The sequence below is a fragment of the Anolis carolinensis genome, unplaced genomic scaffold (genome assembly GCF_035594765.1).
Source record: "Anolis carolinensis isolate JA03-04 unplaced genomic scaffold, rAnoCar3.1.pri scaffold_7, whole genome shotgun sequence".
Taxonomy (NCBI): domain Eukaryota; kingdom Metazoa; phylum Chordata; class Lepidosauria; order Squamata; family Dactyloidae; genus Anolis; species Anolis carolinensis.
In genome coordinates this window covers 20,581,922-20,603,776 of record NW_026943818.1, presented here as the reverse complement: position 1 = coordinate 20,603,776, position 21,855 = coordinate 20,581,922, and the positions used below count along the sequence as shown (strand labels likewise).

Here is a 21,855-nt window from a genome sequence, read left to right as displayed (position 1 = left end):
CAGTATCTTTGCGTGCTCATTTTCCAAGACTTTTGCAGGTTTGTGATCCCACCAGTTCTTTACTGCAGGGAGGTGATACTTGAGGCATAAGTTCCAATGAATCATTTGGGCCACATAGTTGTGTCTCTGTTTGTAGTCTGTCTGTGCAATTTTCTTACAGCAGCTGAGGATATGATCCATGGTTTCATCGGTTTCCTTGCACAGTCTGCATTTTGGGTCATCAGCTGATTTTTCGATCTTGGCCTTGATTGCATTTGTTCTGAATTATTATTATTATTATTATTATTATTATTATTATTATTATTAAATCTGGGCATTTTAGGGCTAAAATCCGGCCCACATACAGTCAGAGGGACCCGTGTCCTACAGTAGAGAAGCACTTTGGTCAAACTTTCCACGGACTTGAATGGATTCAATCCTATAAAGCCGGCATAAACCCGGCACGGATCTGTCGCCCCGCTGACCTGGATTCAGAGCAATTTGGGTAGCCCAAGGCGCCTAGAGCTGGCTTCTTTTGCTGCCAAATGATCAAAGGGAGTATTTGTGCCAAAGGGATGGCGGCGGAGGAGTGCGCCACGAAGCCGGGGATGAGTCAAGGGGGGAAAGAGAAATATAGATCTGTGGCCCCATCTGCGCTCCTCTGCGCTTGGCCTGGAAAGACAGAACAGATGGCACAAAGAAAAGGCACAAATCGCAGAGGAGGAGGAGGAGGACGACGACGAGGAGGATGAGGAGGATGAGCCTTCCTCACAATAGGGATGTCACTGGCGGCAGTCATTATGGGTTGAGGTTGCTTTGGCGGGTTTTTTCCGTATCCGCTTTGGGTTGTAGTCCGAAGTTGCCAAAGCGCTCCTTAATGTTTTTCCCCCCACAACTCTTTGAACATCATTCCTTTCAGGTCCAGAGCCTGGAGCAGAGTCACCGCTTGTTTCCAAGAGGCTGAATGGGCCAAAGTATCCGCTCCGGATTTTAGTCCGAACTTGAGCCAAGCTAGAACCCAAAGCCATCGTGTTGACACGAGACAGAGGCCAGATCGGGACCAAATTACGCACAATAGAAAATACTGGAGGGGACCTTACAGGTTGGGAGTTATAGTTCACCCGCATCCAGAGAGCATTGTGCACCCTACTGATGAGGAATTTGGACCAAACTTGGCACAGAGACCCAACATGATCAACTTTAAATGATGGGATTTTCAGGAGTCAGACTTTAGAGGATGGGAGTTATAGTTCACCCGCATCCAGAGAGCATTGTGCACCCAACCAATGAGGAATCTGGACTAAACTTGGCACACAGACCCAGCATGGCCAACGTTAAATGTTGGTGGGGTTTGCAGGGAACCGACCTTAGAGGATGGGAGTTATAGTTCACCCACATCCTTCTACACAATACACCAAATTGTGTAGAAGGAGGTTAGGATGGGACTTCCCACCTGCATCTATCAATATTTACAATAATTATTAGCATTAATTAATAATTATTTATTAGTAGTAGTATTTATTATAATTAGAATTATTATTTATTAATAGTAACAATTATTTATTAATAATATTAATAATTAATAATAAGCGTATTATTATGAATTATTAATATTGATAGATGCAGGTGGGAAGTCCCATCCTAACCTCCTCCTACACAATTGGTTGGGTGCACAATGCTCTCTGGATGCGGGTGAACTATAACTCCCAACCTCTAAGCTCAGTCCCCTAGAAACCCCATCAGCATTTAAAGTTGGCCATGTTGGGTCTCTGTGCCAAGTTTGGTCCAGATCCATCATCAATTGGGTGCACAATGCTCTCTGGATGCGGGTGAACTATAACTCCCATCCTCTAGTAGTTATTATTATTATTATTATTAATAATAATAATAATATTAGAAACACAACAAGATGAGTCCACAGCAAACACTCTGCTGGCTGTTGAATTGGATCACACGTCGGACACTTCCCAAGTGTCTAGGACTATAATTATATTATATTATTATTATTATTATTTGAAACACAAGATGAGTCCACAGCAGACACTCTGCTGTCTATTGTATTGGATCTCATGTCAAACTCTTCCCAAGTGTCTAGGACTATAATTATATTATTATTATTATTATATTATTATTATTATTATAAACACAACAAGTTGAGTCCACAGCAGACACTCTGCTGTCTATTGTATTGGATCACACGTCGGACACTTCCCAAGTGTCTAGGACTATAATTATATTATTATTATTATTATTATTATTATTATTATTATTATTATTATTATTATTATATATTATTATTATTATTATTATAAACACAACAAGATGAGTCCACAGCAGACACTCTGCTGTCTATTGTATTGGATCACACGTCGGACACTTCCCAAGTGTCTAGGACTATAATTATATTATTATTATTATATTATTATTATTATATATTATTATTATTATTATTAGAAACACAAGATGAGTCCACAGCAGACACTCTGCTGGCTGTTGAATTGGATCACACGTCGGACACTTCCCAAGTGTCTAGGACTATAATTATATTATTATTATTATTATAATATTATTATTATGTATTATTATTATTATTATTATTAGAAACACAAGATGAGTCCACAGCAGACACTCTGCTGGCTGTTGAATTGGATCACATGTCGGACACTTCCCAAGTGTCTAGGACTATAATTATATTATTATTATTATTATTATTATTATTATTATTATTATTATTATATATTATTATTATTATTATTATTATTATTAGAAACACAAGATGAGTCCACAGCAGACACTCTGCTGGCTGTTGAATTGGATCACACGTCGGACACTTCCCAAGTGTCTAGGACTATAATTATATTATTATTATTATTATTATTATTATTATTATATATTATTATTATTATTATTATTATTATTAGAAACACATGATGAGACCACAGCAGACACTCTGCTGGCTGTTGAATTGGATCACACGTCGGACACTTCCCAAGTGTCTAGGACTATAATTATATTATTATTATTATTATTATTATTATTATTATTATTATTATTATTATATTATTATTATAATTATTTATTATTATTATTATTATTATTATTATTATTATTATTATTATTATTATTTGAAACACAAGATGAGTCCACAGCAGACACTCTGCTGGCTTTTGAATTGGATCACACGTCGGACACTTCCCAAGTGTCTAGGACTATAATTATATTATATATTATTATTATATTATTATTATTATTATTATTATTTGAAACACAAGATGAGTCCACAGCAGACACTCTGCTGGCTGTTGAATTGGATCACACGTCGGACACTTCCCAAGTGTCTAGGACTATAATTATATTATTATATATTATTATTATTATTATTATTATTATTATTATTATATTGTTGTTGTTGTTGTTGTTATTATTATTAATGTTGATGCTTACTTGTGTTTATTTCTTTAACCCCGCTTTTTTTTCAATCCGGTGAGGTTTGGACCAAGCTCCTCCGAGCATGCACAGAGTGCAAAAGCCGGAGCCGAGAGAGGCGTTGGCCGGGGCCCCTCCCTGTCTGGGGCCGCTCCCGCGCATGCGCACAGCCGCCTCGCCTCTTTCGCCATGAAGGATCGGACCCAGGAGCTGCGCACGGTGAGCGCGCCTCGGGCAACGCCAGCCCGGCCAGGCAGGCCCGCGGATACGGGGGGAAGGGGAGCAGAAGCGGGAGTCCCCGGGGAAGCCCCTCCAGCCCCCAGCCCCCTTCCCCAGCCTCTTTGCCTTTGGGAAGCAGTTGCAAAGGGGAGGAAAGGGTTAACTCTCCTGCTTGTAGGGATAGGGACCTTCATCATCATCATCATCATCATCATCTGTGTTTATTATGCTGGGACTTTCAGGGTCTGAAAGTCCTGAATATTATTATTAGTAATATTATTATGCTAGGACTTTCAAGGTCTGGAAGTTGTTGTTGTTATGTTTATTATACTAGGACTTTTAGGATCTAGACACCCTCCTATTATTACTATTATTATTATTATTATTATTATTATTATTATTATTATTATTATTGGTTGCTGTGAGTTTTCCAAGATCTGGAGATCCTCCCAATGTTGTTTGTTGTTGTTGTTATGTTGATTATGCTAGGACTTTTAGGATCTAGGAACCCTCCAAATATTATTATTATTATTATTATTATTATTATTATTATTATTGGTTGCTGTGAGTTTTCCCAGCTGTCTGGGCATGTCCCAGAAGCACTCTCTCCTGACGTTTCGCCCCCATCTATGATAGCCACCCTCTTATTATTATTATTATTATTATTATTATTGGTTGCTGTGAGTTTTCCCAGCTGTCTGGCCACGTTCCAGAAGCACTCTCTCCTGATGTTTCGCCCCATCTATGATAGCCACCCTCTTATTATTATTATTATTATTATTATTATTATTATTATTGGTTGCTGTGAGTTTTCCATGATCTGGAGATCCTCCCAATGTTGTTTGTTGTTGTTGTTATGTTGATTATGCTAGGACTTTTAGGATCTAGGAACCCCCCCAATATTATTATTATTATTATTGGTTGCTGTGAGTTTTCCCAGCTGTCTGGCCATGTCCCAGAAGCACTCTCTACTGACGTTTCGCCCCCATCTATGATAGCCACCCTCTTATTATTATTATTAATTATTATTATTGGTTGTTGTGAGTTTTCCCAGCTGTCTGGCCATGTCCCAGAAGCATTCTCTCCTGACGTTTCGCCCCATCTGTGATAGGCACCCTCTAATTGTTATTATAATTATTTTATTATGTCACAGCAAACAAGATAGATATGCTTGATTTCATATTTACAAAATCACAAGTCGAACACTTCCCAAGTGTCTAGGACTGTGTGATGTTATTATTATTATTATTATTATTATTATTGGTTGCTGTGAGTTTTCCCAGCTGTCTGGCCACGTTCCAGAAGCACTCTCTCCTGATGTTTCACCCCATCTATGATAGGCACCCTCTCATTATTATTGTTATTATTATTATTGGTTGCTGTGAGTTTTCCCAGCTGTCTGGCCACGTTCCAGAAGCATTCTCTCCTGACGTTTCGTCCCCATCTATGATAGGCACCCTCCCATTATTATTATTATTGAGTTTTCCCAAGCTGTCTAGCCATGTCCCAGAAGCACTCTCTCCTGATGTTTCGCCCCATCTATGATAGACACTCTCTCATTATTATTATTATTATTATTATTACTGGTTGCTGTGAGTTTTCCCAGGCTGTCTGGCCATGTTCCAGAAGCACTCTCTCCTGACGTTTTGCCCCCATCTATGATAGCCACCCTCTCATTATTATTATTATTATTATTATTATTACTGCCATGAGTTTTCTCAGCTGTCTGGCCACGTTCCAGAAGTACTCTCTCCTGACGTTTCGCCCCATCTATGATAGCCACCCTCTTATTATTATTATTATTATTATTATTATTATTATTATTATTATTATTATTATTATTATTGGTTGCTGTGAGTTTTCCCAGCTGTCTGGCCATGTGCCAGAAGCACTCTCTCCTGACGTTTCGCCCCCATCTATGATAGGCACCCTCCCATTATTATTATTATTATTATTATTATTATTATTATTGTATGACACAGCAAACAAGATAGATATGCTGGATTTCGTATCACAAAATCACAAGTCGAACACTTCCCAAGTGTCTAGGACTGTGTGATGTATTTTCAGATGATGCGCGCAGTTCCCAGCAGGGTGGCCTTTTGTAGTTGGCAGATCATCATAATCACCGTTATTATTATTATTATTATTATTATTATTATTATTATTATTATTATTGTCTGCTGTGAATTTCCCGGGCTGTCTGGCCATGTTCCAGAAGCATTCTCTCCTGACGTTTCTCCCCCATCTATGTTAGGCATCCTCAGAGGTTGTGAGGTCTGTTGGAAACTAAGTGGGGTTTATATACCTGTGGAATGATGTCCAGGGTGGGAGAAAAAAACTCTTGTCTGTTGGAGGCAAGTGGGAATGTTGCACCTACACCTTGATTAGAATTGAAAAGCCTTGCAGGTTCAAAGTCTGGCTGCTTCTTGCCTGGGGGAATCCTTTGTTGGGAGGTGTTAGCTGGCCCTGATTGTTTCATGCCTGGAATTCTCCTGGGTTTTTTTAGTGTTGTTCTTTATTGACTGCCCTGATTTTAGAGTTTTTAAAAAATATATTGGTAGCCAGATTGTGATCCTTTTCTGTTGGGATTGGCCACATGCATGTGGATTTCAGTGGCTTCTCTGTGTCGTCTATGGGAAAGATCATCTGACTCTTTAGAGGCTGTGAAACCCTCAAAATATCAATTACTGTACATACTCGAGTATAAGCCAAGTTTTTCAGCCCTTTTTTAGGACTGAAAAAGCCCCCCTCGGCTTATACTCGGTGAGGGTTCTGGTTGGCTTATATTTGGGTCAGCTTATACTCGAGTATATATGGTACATTTATTATTTTCCGCTATTATTATTGATATTATTACATTTATTATTCTACTCTATAATTATCATTACATTTATTATTTTATTCGGGTCGGCTTATACTCGAATATCTATGGTACATTTATTATTTTTCTCTACTATTATTGGTATTATTACATTTATTATTCTACTCTATTATGATCATCATTACATGTATTATTTTACTCTGTTATTATTGTTACTATTACATTTATTTTGATGCATTTATTATTTCACTGATATTATTGTTATTATTACATTTATTATTTTGCTCTATTTATTATTACATTTACAGTAGAGTCTCACTTATCCAACATTCCGGATTATCCAATGCATTTTTGTAGTCAATGTTTTCAATGCATTGTGATAATTTGGTGCTAAATTCGTAAAGACAGTAATTACTACACAGCATTAATGTGTAATGAACTACTTTTTCTGTCAAATTTGTTGTATAACATGATGTTTTGATGCTTAATTTGTAAAATCATAACCTATTTTGATGTTTAATAGGCTTTTTCTTAATCTCTCCTTATTATCCAACATATTCGCTTATCCAACATTCTGCCGGCCCGTATATGTTGGATAAGTGAGACTCTACTGTATTACTTCACTGTATTTATAATTATTGCATTGATTATTTTACTGTATTTATTATTACATGTACTGTATTATTTTCCTGTATTTATTATTATTATTATTACATTTATTATTTTACTCTATTATTATTAAAAGGCTACATAAGCACATTTACATAGAAGAAGATGAGAATAATGATTTAATCAGAGTTGGACTGTCTTATCTTAAATTACAGTTTTATGTCAATATTTAAAACATTTAATCTACTGATGCCTCAATTAATTTAATTTTATTGGTATCTGTTTTTATTTCTGAAATTTACCACTCTCGGTTTATACTTGAGTCAATGTTTTCCCAGTTGTTTGTGGTAAAATCAGGTGCCTCGGCTTATATTCGTGTCGGCTTATACTTGAGTATATACGGTACATACATATTTTCACTTTTATTATGTGTATATTACTATTATTATCATTGGTATTAGGACTCAGGTATGGATACAATGCTAAAGCATTGATACAACCCACAAAATATCGTTGATTATCATTACGATTGCTATTACTATTATTGCTATTAGTATTATTACTATTAGGGCTTGGCTATGGATACGACGATAAAGCATTGCTGTAACTCTGAGAAATAACTGCTATTATTATTATTACCCAACTTTTAGGCCACAATAATAACAAAAACAACATGCAGTGGGTTCAATCATACAAATGAGACATTGAGTTGGGAAGCAGTGGGTTAAAGAACCTTACAAACAAATTTCGGAGTCTGCAGAGTCTTAATGAAATTATTTCTCCCGGAGCCTCTGCAGGCTTTAATCTGCGAATCAAGACTTGCGCTGCAATCAATATGTTTTCAAGCATTTGTATTTCGACTGCAGCTATGGATGCTGGGAGTTGCCCTGCAGGCAGAGGCTGGATGGCCATCTGTCGGGAGGGCTTGGATGGTGTCTTCCTGCCTGGATGAACCAGGGGTTGGACTGGATCGCCCTTCGGGTCCTTTCCATCTCTGTAATTCTATGACAGAGATAGATAGATATTGATATACATATAGAGAGAGATGCATAGATGTATGGTATATAGAGATATACATACATAGATATCAGGGAGTTGGACTAGATGGCCTTTGGGATGCATTCCTACTTTCTGATTCCATGATATATATAGATACTAGCTGTGCCCAGCCACGCGTTGCTGTGGCAAAGTGGTGGTGGTATTGGTTAAAAATTGTTGTGTAATTTTTATTTGACGTTATTTGCAATTTTTAATTAATTTTATTGTAAGTTATATTTTTATTTATTATATTTTATTATTTTCTTGTATTATTTTTAGTTATTTTCTGTTATTATAGTATTTTATTGTATTAATTTTAGTGTTTTTTCTTATTTTTTATTGGGTTGCTAGGAGACCAAGTTGGAGGAGCTTAGCCTTCTAACTGGCAGCAATTGGATAAAAGCAATTATTCCTCTCCCTTTAATTAGGACTTTATTTTTCTTTTCTTTCTGTTGTATCAACCTAGAGGCGTGGATGATGGGTTGTGTTGTCAAATTTCGAGGTTGGGGGGCCTGTAGTTTTGTTGTTTTGTGGGTCGCCGTGATGCCATCACTCTTTTATATATATAGATAGATATTGACACATATATAAATGCAGGTAGTTGGACAAGATAGCCTTCGGGATGCCTTCCAACTCAGTTTGATGATAGATTATATACATATATACACACACACACACATATATATATATATATATACACACACACACACATATATACATATACAATATAATTTACAATAATATATAATACTATAATATATTGTATATGCATATAATGTTAATAATATTATTTTGTAAGACAATATCTATATATATAAAAGAGTGATGGCAGGGGTGCTGAGTAATATATTTTCCGGAAAGGGGGCGGTAGGCCAAATAAGTTTGGAAGCCACTGATATAGAAATATATCTTGCTTCGGTGGAGTTGGACTAGATGGCCTTTGGGATCCCTTCCAGCAGAATCCGCAATCACAGAAATATATTATCCTAGAACTGGAAGGGCCATTCAGTCCATGCACAATCCGATCCCTCCCGACAGATGTAGATAGATAGTTAGATATAGGGAAGAGATAGATAGATGATTTATCTCACTCCGTCGCTTCTTTTTCCAGGTGAAAGATGGCGATGAGGATGACGAAATTGCTGTCGGAGTGGATCGGGACCGCTTCATGGATGAGTTTTTCGAGCAGGTGAGGGGGAAAAAAAGTCCTTTCTATTACTAGAAATGTATCGGAGAGGCAACCCTTTAGAATTAATTCAAATTACTGTATATACTCAAGTATAAGCCTAGTTTTTCAGCCCTTTTTTTAAGACTGAAAAAGCCCACCTCGGCTTATATTCAAGTGAGGGTCCTGTTTGGCTTATATTTGGGTCAGCTTATATTCGAGAATATATGGTACATTTATTATTTTTCTCTATTATTATTGGTATGATTACATTTATTATATTTCTCTATTATTGTTGCTACTATTACATTTATTATTTTTCTCTATTATTGTTGGTATTATTACATTTATTATATTTCTCTATTATTATTGGTATTATTACATTTATTATATTTCTCTATTATTATTGGTATGATTACATTTATTATATTTCTCTATTATTATTGGTATGATTACATTTATTATTTTTCTCTATTATTGTTGCTACTATTACATTTAGTTTACTCCATTTTTATTATTACAGTAGAGTCTCACTTATCCAAGCCTCGCTTATCCAAGCCTCTGGATTATCCAATGCATTTTTGTAATCAATGTTTTCAATACATCGTGATATTTTGGTCCTAAATTCGTAAATACAGTAGAGTCTCACTTATCCAACATAAACGGGCCGGCAGAATGTTGGATAAGCGAATATGTTGGATAATAAGGAGGCATTAAGGAAAAGCCTATTAAACATCAAATTAGGGTATGATTTTACAAATTAAGCACCAAAACATCATGTTAGACAACAAATTTGGCAGGAAAAGTAGTTCAATATGCAGTAATGCTATGTAGTAATTACTGTATTTATGAATTTATCACCAAAATATCACGATATATTGAAAACAAAAAATGTGTTGGATAATCCAGAATGTTGGATAAGCGAGTGTTGGATAAGTGAGACTCTACTGTACAATAATTACTACATAGCATTAATGTGTAATAAACTACATTTTCTGTCAAATTTGTTGTATAAGATGATGTTTGGGTGCTTAATTTGTAAAATCATAACCTCATTTGATGTTTAATAGGCTTTTCCTTAATCCCTCCTTATTATCCAACATATTCGCTTATCCAACGTTCTGCCGGCCCGTTTATGTTGGATAAGTGAGACTCTACTATATTACATTTATTATTTTTCTCTATTATTGTTGCTACTATTACATTTAGTTTACTCTATTTTTATTATTAATACATTTATTATTTCACTCTGGTCTTATTAATATAATTGCATTTATTATTTTACTCTATTTATTATTACCTGTATTCTTTTCCTGTATTTATTATTATTATTATTACATGTATTATTTTACTCTATTATTATGAAAAGGATACATAAGCACATTGACATTGAAGACGATGAGAGTAGGGATTGGATCAGAGTTGGACAGTCTTATCTTAAATTTGAGCTTTAAAAACATTTAACCTACCGATGCCTCAATTAATGTAATTTTATTGGTATCTATTTTTATTTCTGAAATTTAACACCCTCGGCTTATACTGGAGTCAATGTTTTCCCAGTTTTTTTTGTTTTTTTTGGTAAAATTAGGTGCCTCGTCTTATATTCGGGTCGGCTTATACTCGAGTATATACGGTAATGCTCTTTGCTGCGGGATCCTTGGAGTTTGATCAGTGGTGTGAGTCGTGGCCTAGTCACTCTAGTCTGTGAAGATCAATTTGTCCCCGTTGGGGAGATGGTGGCGGGGTATAAATAAAGTATTATTATTATTATTATTATTATTATTATTATTATTATTATTATTTGGGTCCTGTTTGCAGGTGGAAGAGATCCGGGGCTTCATCGAGAAGATCGCCGAAAACGTGGAAGACGTGAAGCGGAAGCACAGCGCCATCCTCGCCTCCCCGAACCCCGACGAAAGTGAGCGAAGTGGCCAAGTTTCTTTATCTTCATCATGCTTCATCTTAGACTGTGCAGGATTCCAATGCACATTCCAAGATGCCCAACCAAATGTATTAATCACTTTATGTAACGTAATGTCATTCCATCTATCTATCTATATATATAAAAGGGTAATGAAATTTCGGCCTAGGACAAAACAACAAAACTACACATCCCAGAAACACTAAACTTGGCAGCACAACCCCTCATCCATGCCTCTACGTTCATACAAAAGAAAAATAAACTCCTAATTAGAGGGAGAGGAATAATTGATTTTATCCAATTGCTGCCATTTATTTATTTATTTATTTATTTATTTTTCAAACTTATATGCCGCCACTCCCCTAGGGCTCGGAGCGGCTTAGCCTTATTTAGAAGGCTAAGCTCCGCCCATTTGGTCTCCTAGCAACCCACTCAGCCCAGGGGACAGGCAGAGTTAGGCCTCCCTTAGGCCTCTTCCACACTGCCTATAAAATACAAATTATCTGATTTTAACTGGATTATATGGCAGTGTAGATTCAAGGCCCTTCCACACAGCTATATAACCCATTTGGAATCTGCTTTGAACTGGATTATTTTGAGTCCACACTGCCATATCATCCACTTCAGTGTGGATTTTATACAGGTGTAGAAGGGGCCTCATCCACTTCTAAGCAGATCATATAAGGTTATAAATATAATATGAAATAATTACTGTGGTAGAATAATACAGAATAATACAATAATATATAACCCAGAATGCCAAGGCAGATAATCCACAGTATCTGCTTTGAACTGGATTATCTTGAGTCCCCACTGCCATATAATCCAGTTCAGTGTGGATTCTATACAGTTGTGTAGAAGGGGCCACATATAATCCGGTTCTAAGCAAATAATACAAAAATATAAATATAATATATAAAAATGACTGTGGTATAATAATACAGAACAATATAATCTCTAAAATCAGGACAGTAAATAAAGAACCACACTCTGAAAACAGGGGAATTCCAGACAGGAAACAATCAGGGCCAGCTAACACCTCCCAACAAAGGAATCCCGAGGGAGGAAACAACTAGGCTTTGAAGCTGCAAGGCCATTCAGTGCTAATCAAGGTAACTAATTACAACATTCATACTTGCTTCCACAAATAAAAACCCACTTAGGACTATGCTACAGCAACGCGTGGCCGGGCACAGCTAGTCTATATATATAAAAATGTAATGTGCATTTTATTATGGAGTAAACAACAAAACCATTGAACCCAATCACACAAAATTTGGCCACAAAAGACATAATCATCCAACATTTGTCTTTCAAACAAAAAAACCTAGAAGAATTAAGTCCAAATTACAGAGGACGAGGAAGAGCTGTTCTCCCCCTTGCTGCCAGTCAGAAGGGTAGCCCCCCCTGTAGGCCCTGCCCCCTTCATGTCATAGCTATGGTGGGGTTCACTTAAGCCTCTTCCACACTACGTATAAAATACAGATTATCTGACTTGAACTGGATTATATGGCAGTGTAGACTCAAGGCCCTTCCACACAGCTATATAACCCAGAATGCCAATGTATATTCACAAGCTTTAAGAAATAACATATACTAATTACCACCAATTTCTCAATACTTTATTTCCCATACCACTATACTTTGCATGGCCGGGCACAGCTAGTATTCCTATATACACACACAGTACAAGACAACAGAGGCTGTGTGGCCATCTGTCCAGAGGGCTTGGATTGTGCGTCTGGCAAAATGAGGGTGGACTAGATAGCCTTCGGAGTTCCCTTCCTATGTTCCGAGTCCGTGATTCAAACTTTTCTCGTTCTGCTCTTCTTTCCAGAAACCAAAGAAGAGCTGGAGGAGTTGATGTCGGACATCAAAAAGACCGCCAACAAAGTCCGCTCCAAGCTAAAAAGTGAGTCTTTTGGGAATTCCTTTGCTGAATTTGCATTTTATTTATTATTTATTAATTTATTACAATATTTATATCCTGCTCTTTTCACCCATAGGGGACTCAGGGCGGCTTACAATAAAACACAATGTAAACATACTAGCTTTGCCCGGCCACGCGTTTTTATCCAATTACTGCCAGTTAGAAGGCTAAGCTCCGCCCACTTGGTCTCCTAGCAACCCACTCACCCAGGGGACAGGCAGAGTTAGGCCTCACTTAGGCCTCTTCCACACTGCCTATAAAATACAGATTATCAGATTTTAACTGGATTAGATGGCAGTGTAGACTCAAGGCCCTTCCACACAGCCATATAACCCATATAATCTTATATTATCTGCTTTAACTGGATTATCTGGACTCTACACCTTTACACTTTACCTTAACTACCAACAATTCCTCAATACTTTATTTCCCATACCACCATACTTCGCCACAGCAACGCGTGGCCGGGCACAGCTAGTATATATATATATAAAAGGGTAATGGAATCACGGCACCGGACAAAACAACTAAACTAAACACCCCACAACCTCAAAAATTAACAGCACAACCTCTCATTTACGCCTCTACGTTCATACAACAAAAAGGAAAGAAAAATAAAGTCCTAGCCACAGCAACATGTGGCCGGGCACAGCTAGTCTTTTCTATAACTCCTAATTGTTCCCCTACTTTTTATGTATACACTTAAAACTATAAATAAAATATTTTTTAAAAATTAAATACATTAAACATTGATAAACATTTCCCTTTGAGGCTCCTCCTTCCCTTGGATAGCAGCTTTCATGTTTGGATCGAGCCCCATATTGCTCCTTATCGCTCCAAAGATGTCCCTAGAAGCCAATTTCTGAATCTAAAGTGACAGAACTCCATTCTTCTTTGAGTAATAAAATGAGCAGCAATGCAAATGAGATGTAAACAAAGCCTAGATGCCGCTGGAGTTCACCTTTGGGTTGGCCCACATTTTGAGGTGCCCAAAGGCTTTTGTATTTTAATGCTTTTAAAAAATGAATGAACACATCCCTGGCTGCGCTGTTGTTGTTGTCGGACTCCTATGTTCCAAGGAGATATTTTTAAGCCGGCCTGGAACGGATATTTGGCAGCGGGGAGATGGAGAGGACCATCTGTTTGTCACGTCCGCCCACCTGTTTCCCTCTTAAGTCTCCTTCCAAACGGTGCCTCTTCTCCGGCTTCTTTGCAGGTATCGAGCAGAGCATTGAACACGAGGAAGGGCTGAACAGATCCTCGGCCGACTTGCGGATCAGGAAAACACAGGTGAGCAGCGGCAAAGGCTCCCAGGTTGCAAAGCATTGCGGGTCTCAATAGAGTCCACCTGGCTATATAGATCGTTAAGCGATATACACAAGGGATTCCCCCAGGCAGGAAGCAGCCAGGCTTTGCAGCTGCAAGGCCATTCAATGCTAATCAAGGTGACCAGTGGCAACATTTACACTTGCCTCCAACAGACAAGAGATCTTTCTCCCAACCTGGACATCATTCCTATATATAAACCTCACTTGCCTAGTTTGCAACAGACCTCACAACCCTTGCCGTAGATGTGGGCGAAACATCAGGAGAGAATGCTTCTGGAACATGGCCATACAGTCTGGAAAACTCACAGCAACCCAGTGATTCCGGCCATGAAGGTTTTCGACAGCACATAGAACCTACAGTTGGAAGAGACCCCAAGAGACTATCCAGTCCAATCCCCTGCATGTTTCTGTATATACATATACCTGTATAGACTCGAGTCTAAGCCGACCTGAATATAAGCCGAGGCACCTAATTTTACATTGACTCCTGTATAAGCTGAGATACCAATAAAATTACATTAACTGAGGCCTCAGTAGTTTAAATGTTTTTGAATCTTTACATCAAACTGTAATTTAAGATATGACTCTTCAACTCTGATTCAATTATTATTTTCACCTTCTTCAATGTAAATATGCTTATGTATCCTTTTAATAATCATAGCGTGAAATAATAAATGTAATAATAATAATAATAATAAATGCAGTAAAATAGTAAATGTACAGTAGAGTCTCACTTATCCAACATAAACAGGCCAGCAGAACGTTGGATAAGCGAATATGTTGGATAATAAGGAGAGATTAAGAAGAAACCTATTAAACACCAAATTAGGTTATGATTTTACAACTTAAGCACCAAAACATCATGTTATACAACAAATTTGACAGAAAAAGTAGTTCAATACGCAGTAATACTACGTAGTAATGACTGTATTTAGCACCAAAATATCACGATGTATTGAAAACATTGACTACAAAAATGTGTTGTATAATCCAGAACGTTGGATAAGCAAGTGTTGGATAAGTGAGACTCTACTGTAATAATAAATGTATTAATAATAATAATAATAATAATAATAATAATAATAATAATAAAGTAAAATAAATGTAAAAGTAACAATAATAATAATAATAATAGAGTAAAATAATAAATGTAATAATAATAATTAATAGAGTAAAATAATAAATGTAACAATACCAATAATAATAGAGAATAATGATAAATTTACCATATATACTTGAGTATAAGCCAACCTGAATATAAGCGCACCAGGACCCTCACACGAATAGAAGCCGAGGAGGTTTTTTTTTTCCAGCCCTAAAAAAGGGCTGATAAAACTAGGCTTATACTCGAGTATATACAGTATCTTGTTTGTAACTTGGGGACTGCCTGTATACACACATTATATACATATACAAGTATGATGGTTGGGCTAGATGACCTTTGGGGTTTCTTCCAACTCTAGGATTCTATGAGATAGATAGATAGATAGATAGATAGATAGATAGATAGATAGATAGATAGATCCTATCTATCTGGGGCTGGGCTGTGGCGCAGCTGGCTAGTAACCAGCTGCTATAAATCACTACTGACCGAGAGGTCATGAGTTCGAAGCCTGGGTCGGGTTAAGCCTCCGACCATTAATAGCCCCGGCTTGCTGTTGACCTATGCAGCCCCGAAAGACAGTTGCACCTGTCAATTAGGGAAATTTAGGGACGCTTTATGCGGGGAGGCTAATTTATAACACCATAAAACTGCCAGCAAAACACGAGGAAAGGAATGCGGAAGTACAGCCACTACTGGACGGTGAAGCAACAGCTCCCCCTGTGGCCGGAATCGTGAAGCTGGAAAAATGTTAAAAATGCCTCTGAGTCTGTCTAATGTATGTTGTTTGTCTGTTGGCATTGAATGTTTGCCATATATGTGTTCATTGTAATCCGCCCTGAGTCCCCTTCGGAGTGAGAAGGGCGGAATATAAATACTGTAAATAAATAGATAGATAGAGGAAAATTGCTTGTGGAGAGTATAAATGGGGGGTATAAGTGGGGTATAAATAAAAACAACAATAACAACAACAATAATAGACCCCCAGTTACCACTCTGGGTGCCAAAATATCGCCTCCGTCACCGGCAGAACTGGATTGGAGTTCCCAAATTGGAAGCCAAGGATTGACTTTGAGAATAAACATCACACTTTCTGTCTCTCTTTCCCTCCCTAAAACCGAGCAGATGGACGCGAAGCAACTGGGGAAATTATAGACACGCAACACCTCGTTCCTGAAGCGAGTGCGAAAAGCTCAAGCGCACACGTGCCAAATGCAACAAAAGGAGGGCGGGAGAGGGAAAGGTGGCCCTTCCAAAACCTCATCCCAAAAAGAGGCCCCTTTTCTGGCCCAGGGCAGGGAATCCGTTTCAGGTTCTCAATATGGGGAATGATAATTCGGAGGCAATGATTTACCCGTCTCCCCGCTTTTCCCACCAGCATTCAACTTTATCCCGGAAATTTGTGGAGGTGATGTCAGAGTACAATGCCACCCAGTCCGATTACCGGGAGCGCTGCAAAGGACGCATCCAGAGGCAACTAGAAATCAGTGAGTTTGCTTCTGTCTGCCCTCTTGGAGTCTCCTTCTCTGGAGAGGATGGATGGCTATCTGTTGAGAGGACTCGGATTGTATCCTCGTACCTGGCAGAAGGGGGTTGGACTGGATGGCCTTTAGGATTCTTTTCCAAAGGTTAGAGCAGTGGTTCCCAAACTTATTTGGCCTGCCGCCCCCTTTCCAAAAAAAATATTACTCAGTGCCCCCTGGAAAGGGGGCGTGGCTTAGAGGGATGGGAGTGGCTCCTGCTCAAGAGGGCGGGGCTGAGCCTCTCCCCTAGTCCGAGATGCAAGGCTGCGAGGGGGAGGTGGGCGGGGCCACAAATGGGAGGCCAGGACTGGGATGGGCGGAGTTACGAGCACTGAGGCAGGGCTGAGCTTCTATCCCTGTCCTGAACACAGGGGGCGGGGCCTCTTCCCAAGTGCCTGACGGGTCTGAACCTCTATACCCCGCCCCTGTGTTCTAACAAGCGCCTCAGGGGAGGTATAGAGGCTCAGCCCTGTCTCACACTCTTGGGAAAAGGCCCCGCCCCCGCCCCTAGCCCCGCCCTTTAGTCCTAAAAGGCCTCTCAGGAGAGGTATAGAGGCTCAGCCCTGTCTCAGGCTCTTGGGAAGAGGCCCCGCCCCCACCCCTAGCCCCGCCCCTTAGTCCTAAAAGGCCTCTCAGGAGAGGTATAGAGGCTCAGCCCTGTCTCAGGCTCTTGGAAGGAGGCCCCGCCCCCACCCCTAGCCCCGCCCCTTAGTCCTAAAAGGCCTCTCAGGAGAGGTATAGAGGCTCAGCCCTGTCTCAGGCTCTTGGAAGGAGGCCCCGCCCCCACCCCTAGCCCCGCCCCTTGGTCCTAAAAGGCCTCTCAGGAGAGGTATAGAGGCTCAGCCCTGTCTCAGGCTCTTGGAAGGAGGCCCCGCCCCCACCCCTAGCCCCGCCCCTTAGTCCTAAAAGGCCTCTCAGGAGAGGTATAGAGGCTCAGCCCTGTCTCAGGCTCTTGGAAGGAGGCCCCGCCCCCACCCCTAGCCCCGCCCCTTGGTCCTAAAAGGCCTCTCAGGAGAGGTATAGAGGCTCAGCCCTGTCTCAGGCTCTTGGAAGGAGGCCCCGCCCCCACCCCTAGCCCCGCCCCTTAGTCCTAAAAGGCCTCTCAGGAGAGGTATAGAGGCTCAGCCCTGTCTCAGGCTCTTGGAAGGAGGCCCCGCCCCCACCCCTAGCCCCGCCCCTTAGTCCTAAAAGGCCTCTCAGGAGAGGTATAGAGGCTCAGCCCTGTCTCAGGCTCTTGGAAGGAGGCCCCGCCCCCACCCCTAGCCCCGCCCCTTAGTCCTAAAAGGCCTCTCAGGAGAGGTATAGAGGCTCAGCCCTGTCTCAGGCTCTTGGAAGGAGGCCCCGCCCCCACCCCTAGCCCCGCCCCTTAGTCCTAAAAGGCCTCTCAGGAGAGGTATAGAGGCTCAGCCCTGTCTCAGGCTCTTGGAAGGAGGCCCCGCCCCCACCCCTAGCCCCGCCCCTTGGTCCTAAAAGGCCTCTCAGGAGAGGTATAGAGGCTCAGCCCTGTCTCAGGCTCTTGGAAGGAGGCCCCGCCCCCACCCCTAGCCCCGCCCCTTAGTCCTAAAAGGCCTCTCAGGAGAGGTATAGAGGCTCAGCCCTGTCTCAGGCTCTTGGAAGGAGGCCCCGCCCCCACCCCTAGCCCCGCCCCTTGGTCCTAAAAGGCCTCTCAGGAGAGGTATAGAGGCTCAGCCCTGTCTCAGGCTCTTGGAAGGAGGCCCCGCCCCCACCCCTAGCCCCGCCCCTTAGTCCTAAAAGGCCTCTCAGGAGAGGTATAGAGGCTCAGCCCTGTCTCAGGCTCTTGGAAGGAGGCCCCGCCCCCACCCCTAGCCCCGCCCCTTAGTCCTAAAAGGCCTCTCAGGAGAGGTATAGAGGCTCAGCCCTGTCTCAGGCTCTTGGAAGGAGGCCCCGCCCCCACCCCTAGCCCCGCCCCTTGGTCCTAAAAGGCCTCTCAGGAGAGGTATAGAGGCTCAGCCCTGTCTCAGGCTCTTGGAAGGAGGCCCCGCCCCCACCCCTAGCCCCGCCCCTTGGTCCTAAAAGGCCTCTCAGGAGAGGTATAGAGGCTCAGCCCTGTCTCAGGCTCTTGGAAGGAGGCCCCGCCCCCACCCCTAGCCCCGCCTCTTAGTCCTAAAAGGCCTCTCAGGAGAGGTATAGAGGCTCAGCCCTGTCTCAGGCTCTTGGAAGGAGGCCCCGCCCCCACCCCTAGCCCCGCCCCTTAGTCCTAAAAGGCCTCTCAGGAGAGGTATAGAGGCTCAGCCCTGTCTCAGGCTCTTGGAAGGAGGCCCCGCCCCCACCCCTAGCCCCGCCCCTTAGTCCTAAAAGGCCTCTCAGGAGAGGTATAGAGGCTCAGCCCTGTCTCAGGCTCTTGGAAGGAGGCCCTGCCCCCACCCCTAGCCCCGCCCCTTAGTCCTAAAAGGCCTCTCAGGAGAGTTATAGATGCTCAGCCCTGTCTCAGGCTCTTGGAAGGAGGCCCCGCCCCCTTCCCTAGCTCCGCCCTCTGTGTCCCAACAAGCGCCTCAGGAGAGGTATAGGGAGATTCTCAGCCCTGTCTCGGGTTCTTGGGAAGAAGCCACACCCCTCTCCTGGCCCCGCCCCCGTGTCCTAATAGGTGCCATCATCGCCCCCCTGGATCGCTGCAGTGCCCACTGTGGGCGGTAGTGCCCATTTTGCAGATCACTGGGTTAGGGTTAGAGTGAAGGTTCGTGAGGGTCAGTTAGAGTAAGGGGTAGGATTCGCGATGGGCATGGTTGGTGAGGGTTAGAGTGTGGAGTAGGGCTATTGTTAGGGGTAGGATTAGAAAGAATTAAGGTTAGTGAGTGTTAGAGTAAGGGGTAGGTTTAGAATTAGAAGCAGGGTTAGAATAAAGGCTAATGAAGGTTAGAGTTAGAGCAAAGTATAGGGGTTCAGTTAGAGTCAGGATTAGAGTGAGGGATGGGGTTAGAATGAGGGTTAGTTAGGGTAGTGTTTGGTTAGAGTTAGGATTAGGCTGAGGGATGAGTCTAGTGGGGGTAGCATTAGGTTATAGTTGGGATGAGAATGAGGGTTAGAGTGAGGGATAGGGTTAGAATGGGGGTTAATGAGGATTAGAGTTATAGTTAGGGTTAGAATGAAGTTTAATGAGGGTAGTGTTCGATTAGAGAGGGTTAGAGTGAGGGATGGGGTTAGAATGAGGGCTAGTGAGGGTTAGAGTTATAAATAGGGTTGGAATGAGGTTTAGTAAAGATAAAGTTGAGTTAGGATTGGAATGAGGGTTAGAGTTAGGTTAGAGTGAGGGATGAGGTCAGAGTTAGAATTAGGTTTAATGAGGGTAGCGTTCGATTAGAGTAAGGATTAGTTTTAGGGTTAGAGTTAGAATGAAGGTTATTAATTATAGATAGGGTAAGAATGAAGTTTAATGAGGATAGAGCTGGGTTAGCGTTATGATTAGAATGAGGGTTAGAGTTAGGTTAGAGTGAAGGATGGGGTTGGAGTTAGAATGAGGTTTAGTGAGGGTAGCGTTCAGTTAGAGTTAGGATTAGAATGAGGGTTAGAGATAGATAGGATTAGAATGAGGTTGAGTGAGGATAGATGGGTTAGGGCTAGGTTAGAGTAAAGGATGGGTTAAAGTTAGAATGAGGTTTAGTGAGGATAGTGTTTGGTTAGAGTTAGGATTAGAATGAGGGTTAGAGTTATAGATAGGGTTGAGGGAGGATAGAGTTGGGTTAGGGTTAGGTTAGAGTAAAGGATGGGGTTGGAGTTAGAATGAGGTTTAGTGAGGGTAGCGTTCAGTTAGAGTTAGGATTAGAATGAGGGTTCGAGTTATAGATAGGGTTAGAATGAGATTGAGTGAGGATAGAGTTGGGTTAGGGTTAGGTTAGAGTAAAAGATGGGTTAAAGTTAGAATGAGGTTTAGTGAGGATAGTGTTTGGTTAGAATTAGAGTGAGGGTTCGAGTTATAGATAGTGTTAGAATGAGGTTGAGTGAGGATAGAGTTGGGTTACGGTTAGGTTAGAGTAAAGGATGGGTTAAAGTTAGAATGAGGTTTAGTGAGGATAGTGTTTGGTTAGGTTTAGGATTACAATGAGGGTTAGAGTTATAGATAGGGTTAGGATGAGGTTGAGTGAGGATAGAGTTGGGTTAGGGTTAGGTTAGAGTAAAGGATGGGTTAAAGTTAGAATGAGGTTTAGTGAAGATAGTGTTTGGTTAGAATTAGAGTGAGGGTTAGAATGAGGTTGAGTGAGGATAGAGTTGGGTTAGGGTTAGGTTAAAGATGGGTTAAAGTTAGAATGAGGTTGAGTGAGGATAGATTTTGGTTAGAGTTAGAATTAGGATGAGGGTTAGAGTTGTAGATAGGGTTAGAATGAGGTTGAGTGAGGATAGAGTTAGATCAGGGTTAGAGTTGGAATGGGATCCGGTTCCGATGCAGGGAAGAAAACTGTGTCGCCCGGAGCCGGAGAGTGGAGCAGGTGGGTGGGTGGGAGGGAGTGTGAAGGCCAGGCAGGACAGGGAAGGGGCGGTGAGATGAGAATAGGACTGTGTGGGCGCCTTGAAGACGAGCCAGATCCAAACCCGCGAGAGAGGGAGGGAGGGAGGGAGGGAGGCGGAAGAAGCGGAAGGGAAGGACGGCGGACAGATGGAGGAGGAGGAAGGGAGCTCACCCCCTTCTTCTCCGTGCCTTGTATAGAATCCTTCTTTATGGAAACGGGGGTGAGCCAAGTATGGAGACCCAGAGTGTCTGCCGTGGGACGACTTGGGCAGAAGTCACCTTTTAGGGGCCCAGTGTCAAGATCTGAGCCTGGTTTTATTATTACGTTT

General features: G+C 41.3%; 1 protein-coding gene across 4 annotated transcripts in view; it reads left to right on the top strand.

Annotated features, from left to right (window-relative positions):
- Window positions 1-21,855, top strand: part of stx1a (syntaxin 1A) — a 50,605-nt gene that overhangs the window by 20,230 nt on the left and 8,520 nt on the right. For 2 of the 4 annotated variants that reach the window (XM_062960267.1, XM_062960270.1), the window contains exons 2-8: window positions 899-1,081; window positions 3,468-3,624; window positions 9,207-9,284; window positions 11,079-11,178; window positions 13,019-13,093; window positions 14,328-14,401; window positions 16,920-17,028. In XM_062960267.1, the coding sequence (XP_062816337.1) occupies window positions 899-1,081; window positions 3,468-3,624; window positions 9,207-9,284; window positions 11,079-11,178; window positions 13,019-13,093; window positions 14,328-14,401; window positions 16,920-17,028 (776 nt within the window). The remainder of the gene's footprint in view (window positions 1-898; window positions 1,082-3,467; window positions 3,625-9,206; window positions 9,285-11,078; window positions 11,179-13,018; window positions 13,094-14,327; window positions 14,402-16,919; window positions 17,029-21,855) is intronic. The other 2 variants (XM_062960268.1, XM_062960269.1) reach the window with 2 other exon arrangements.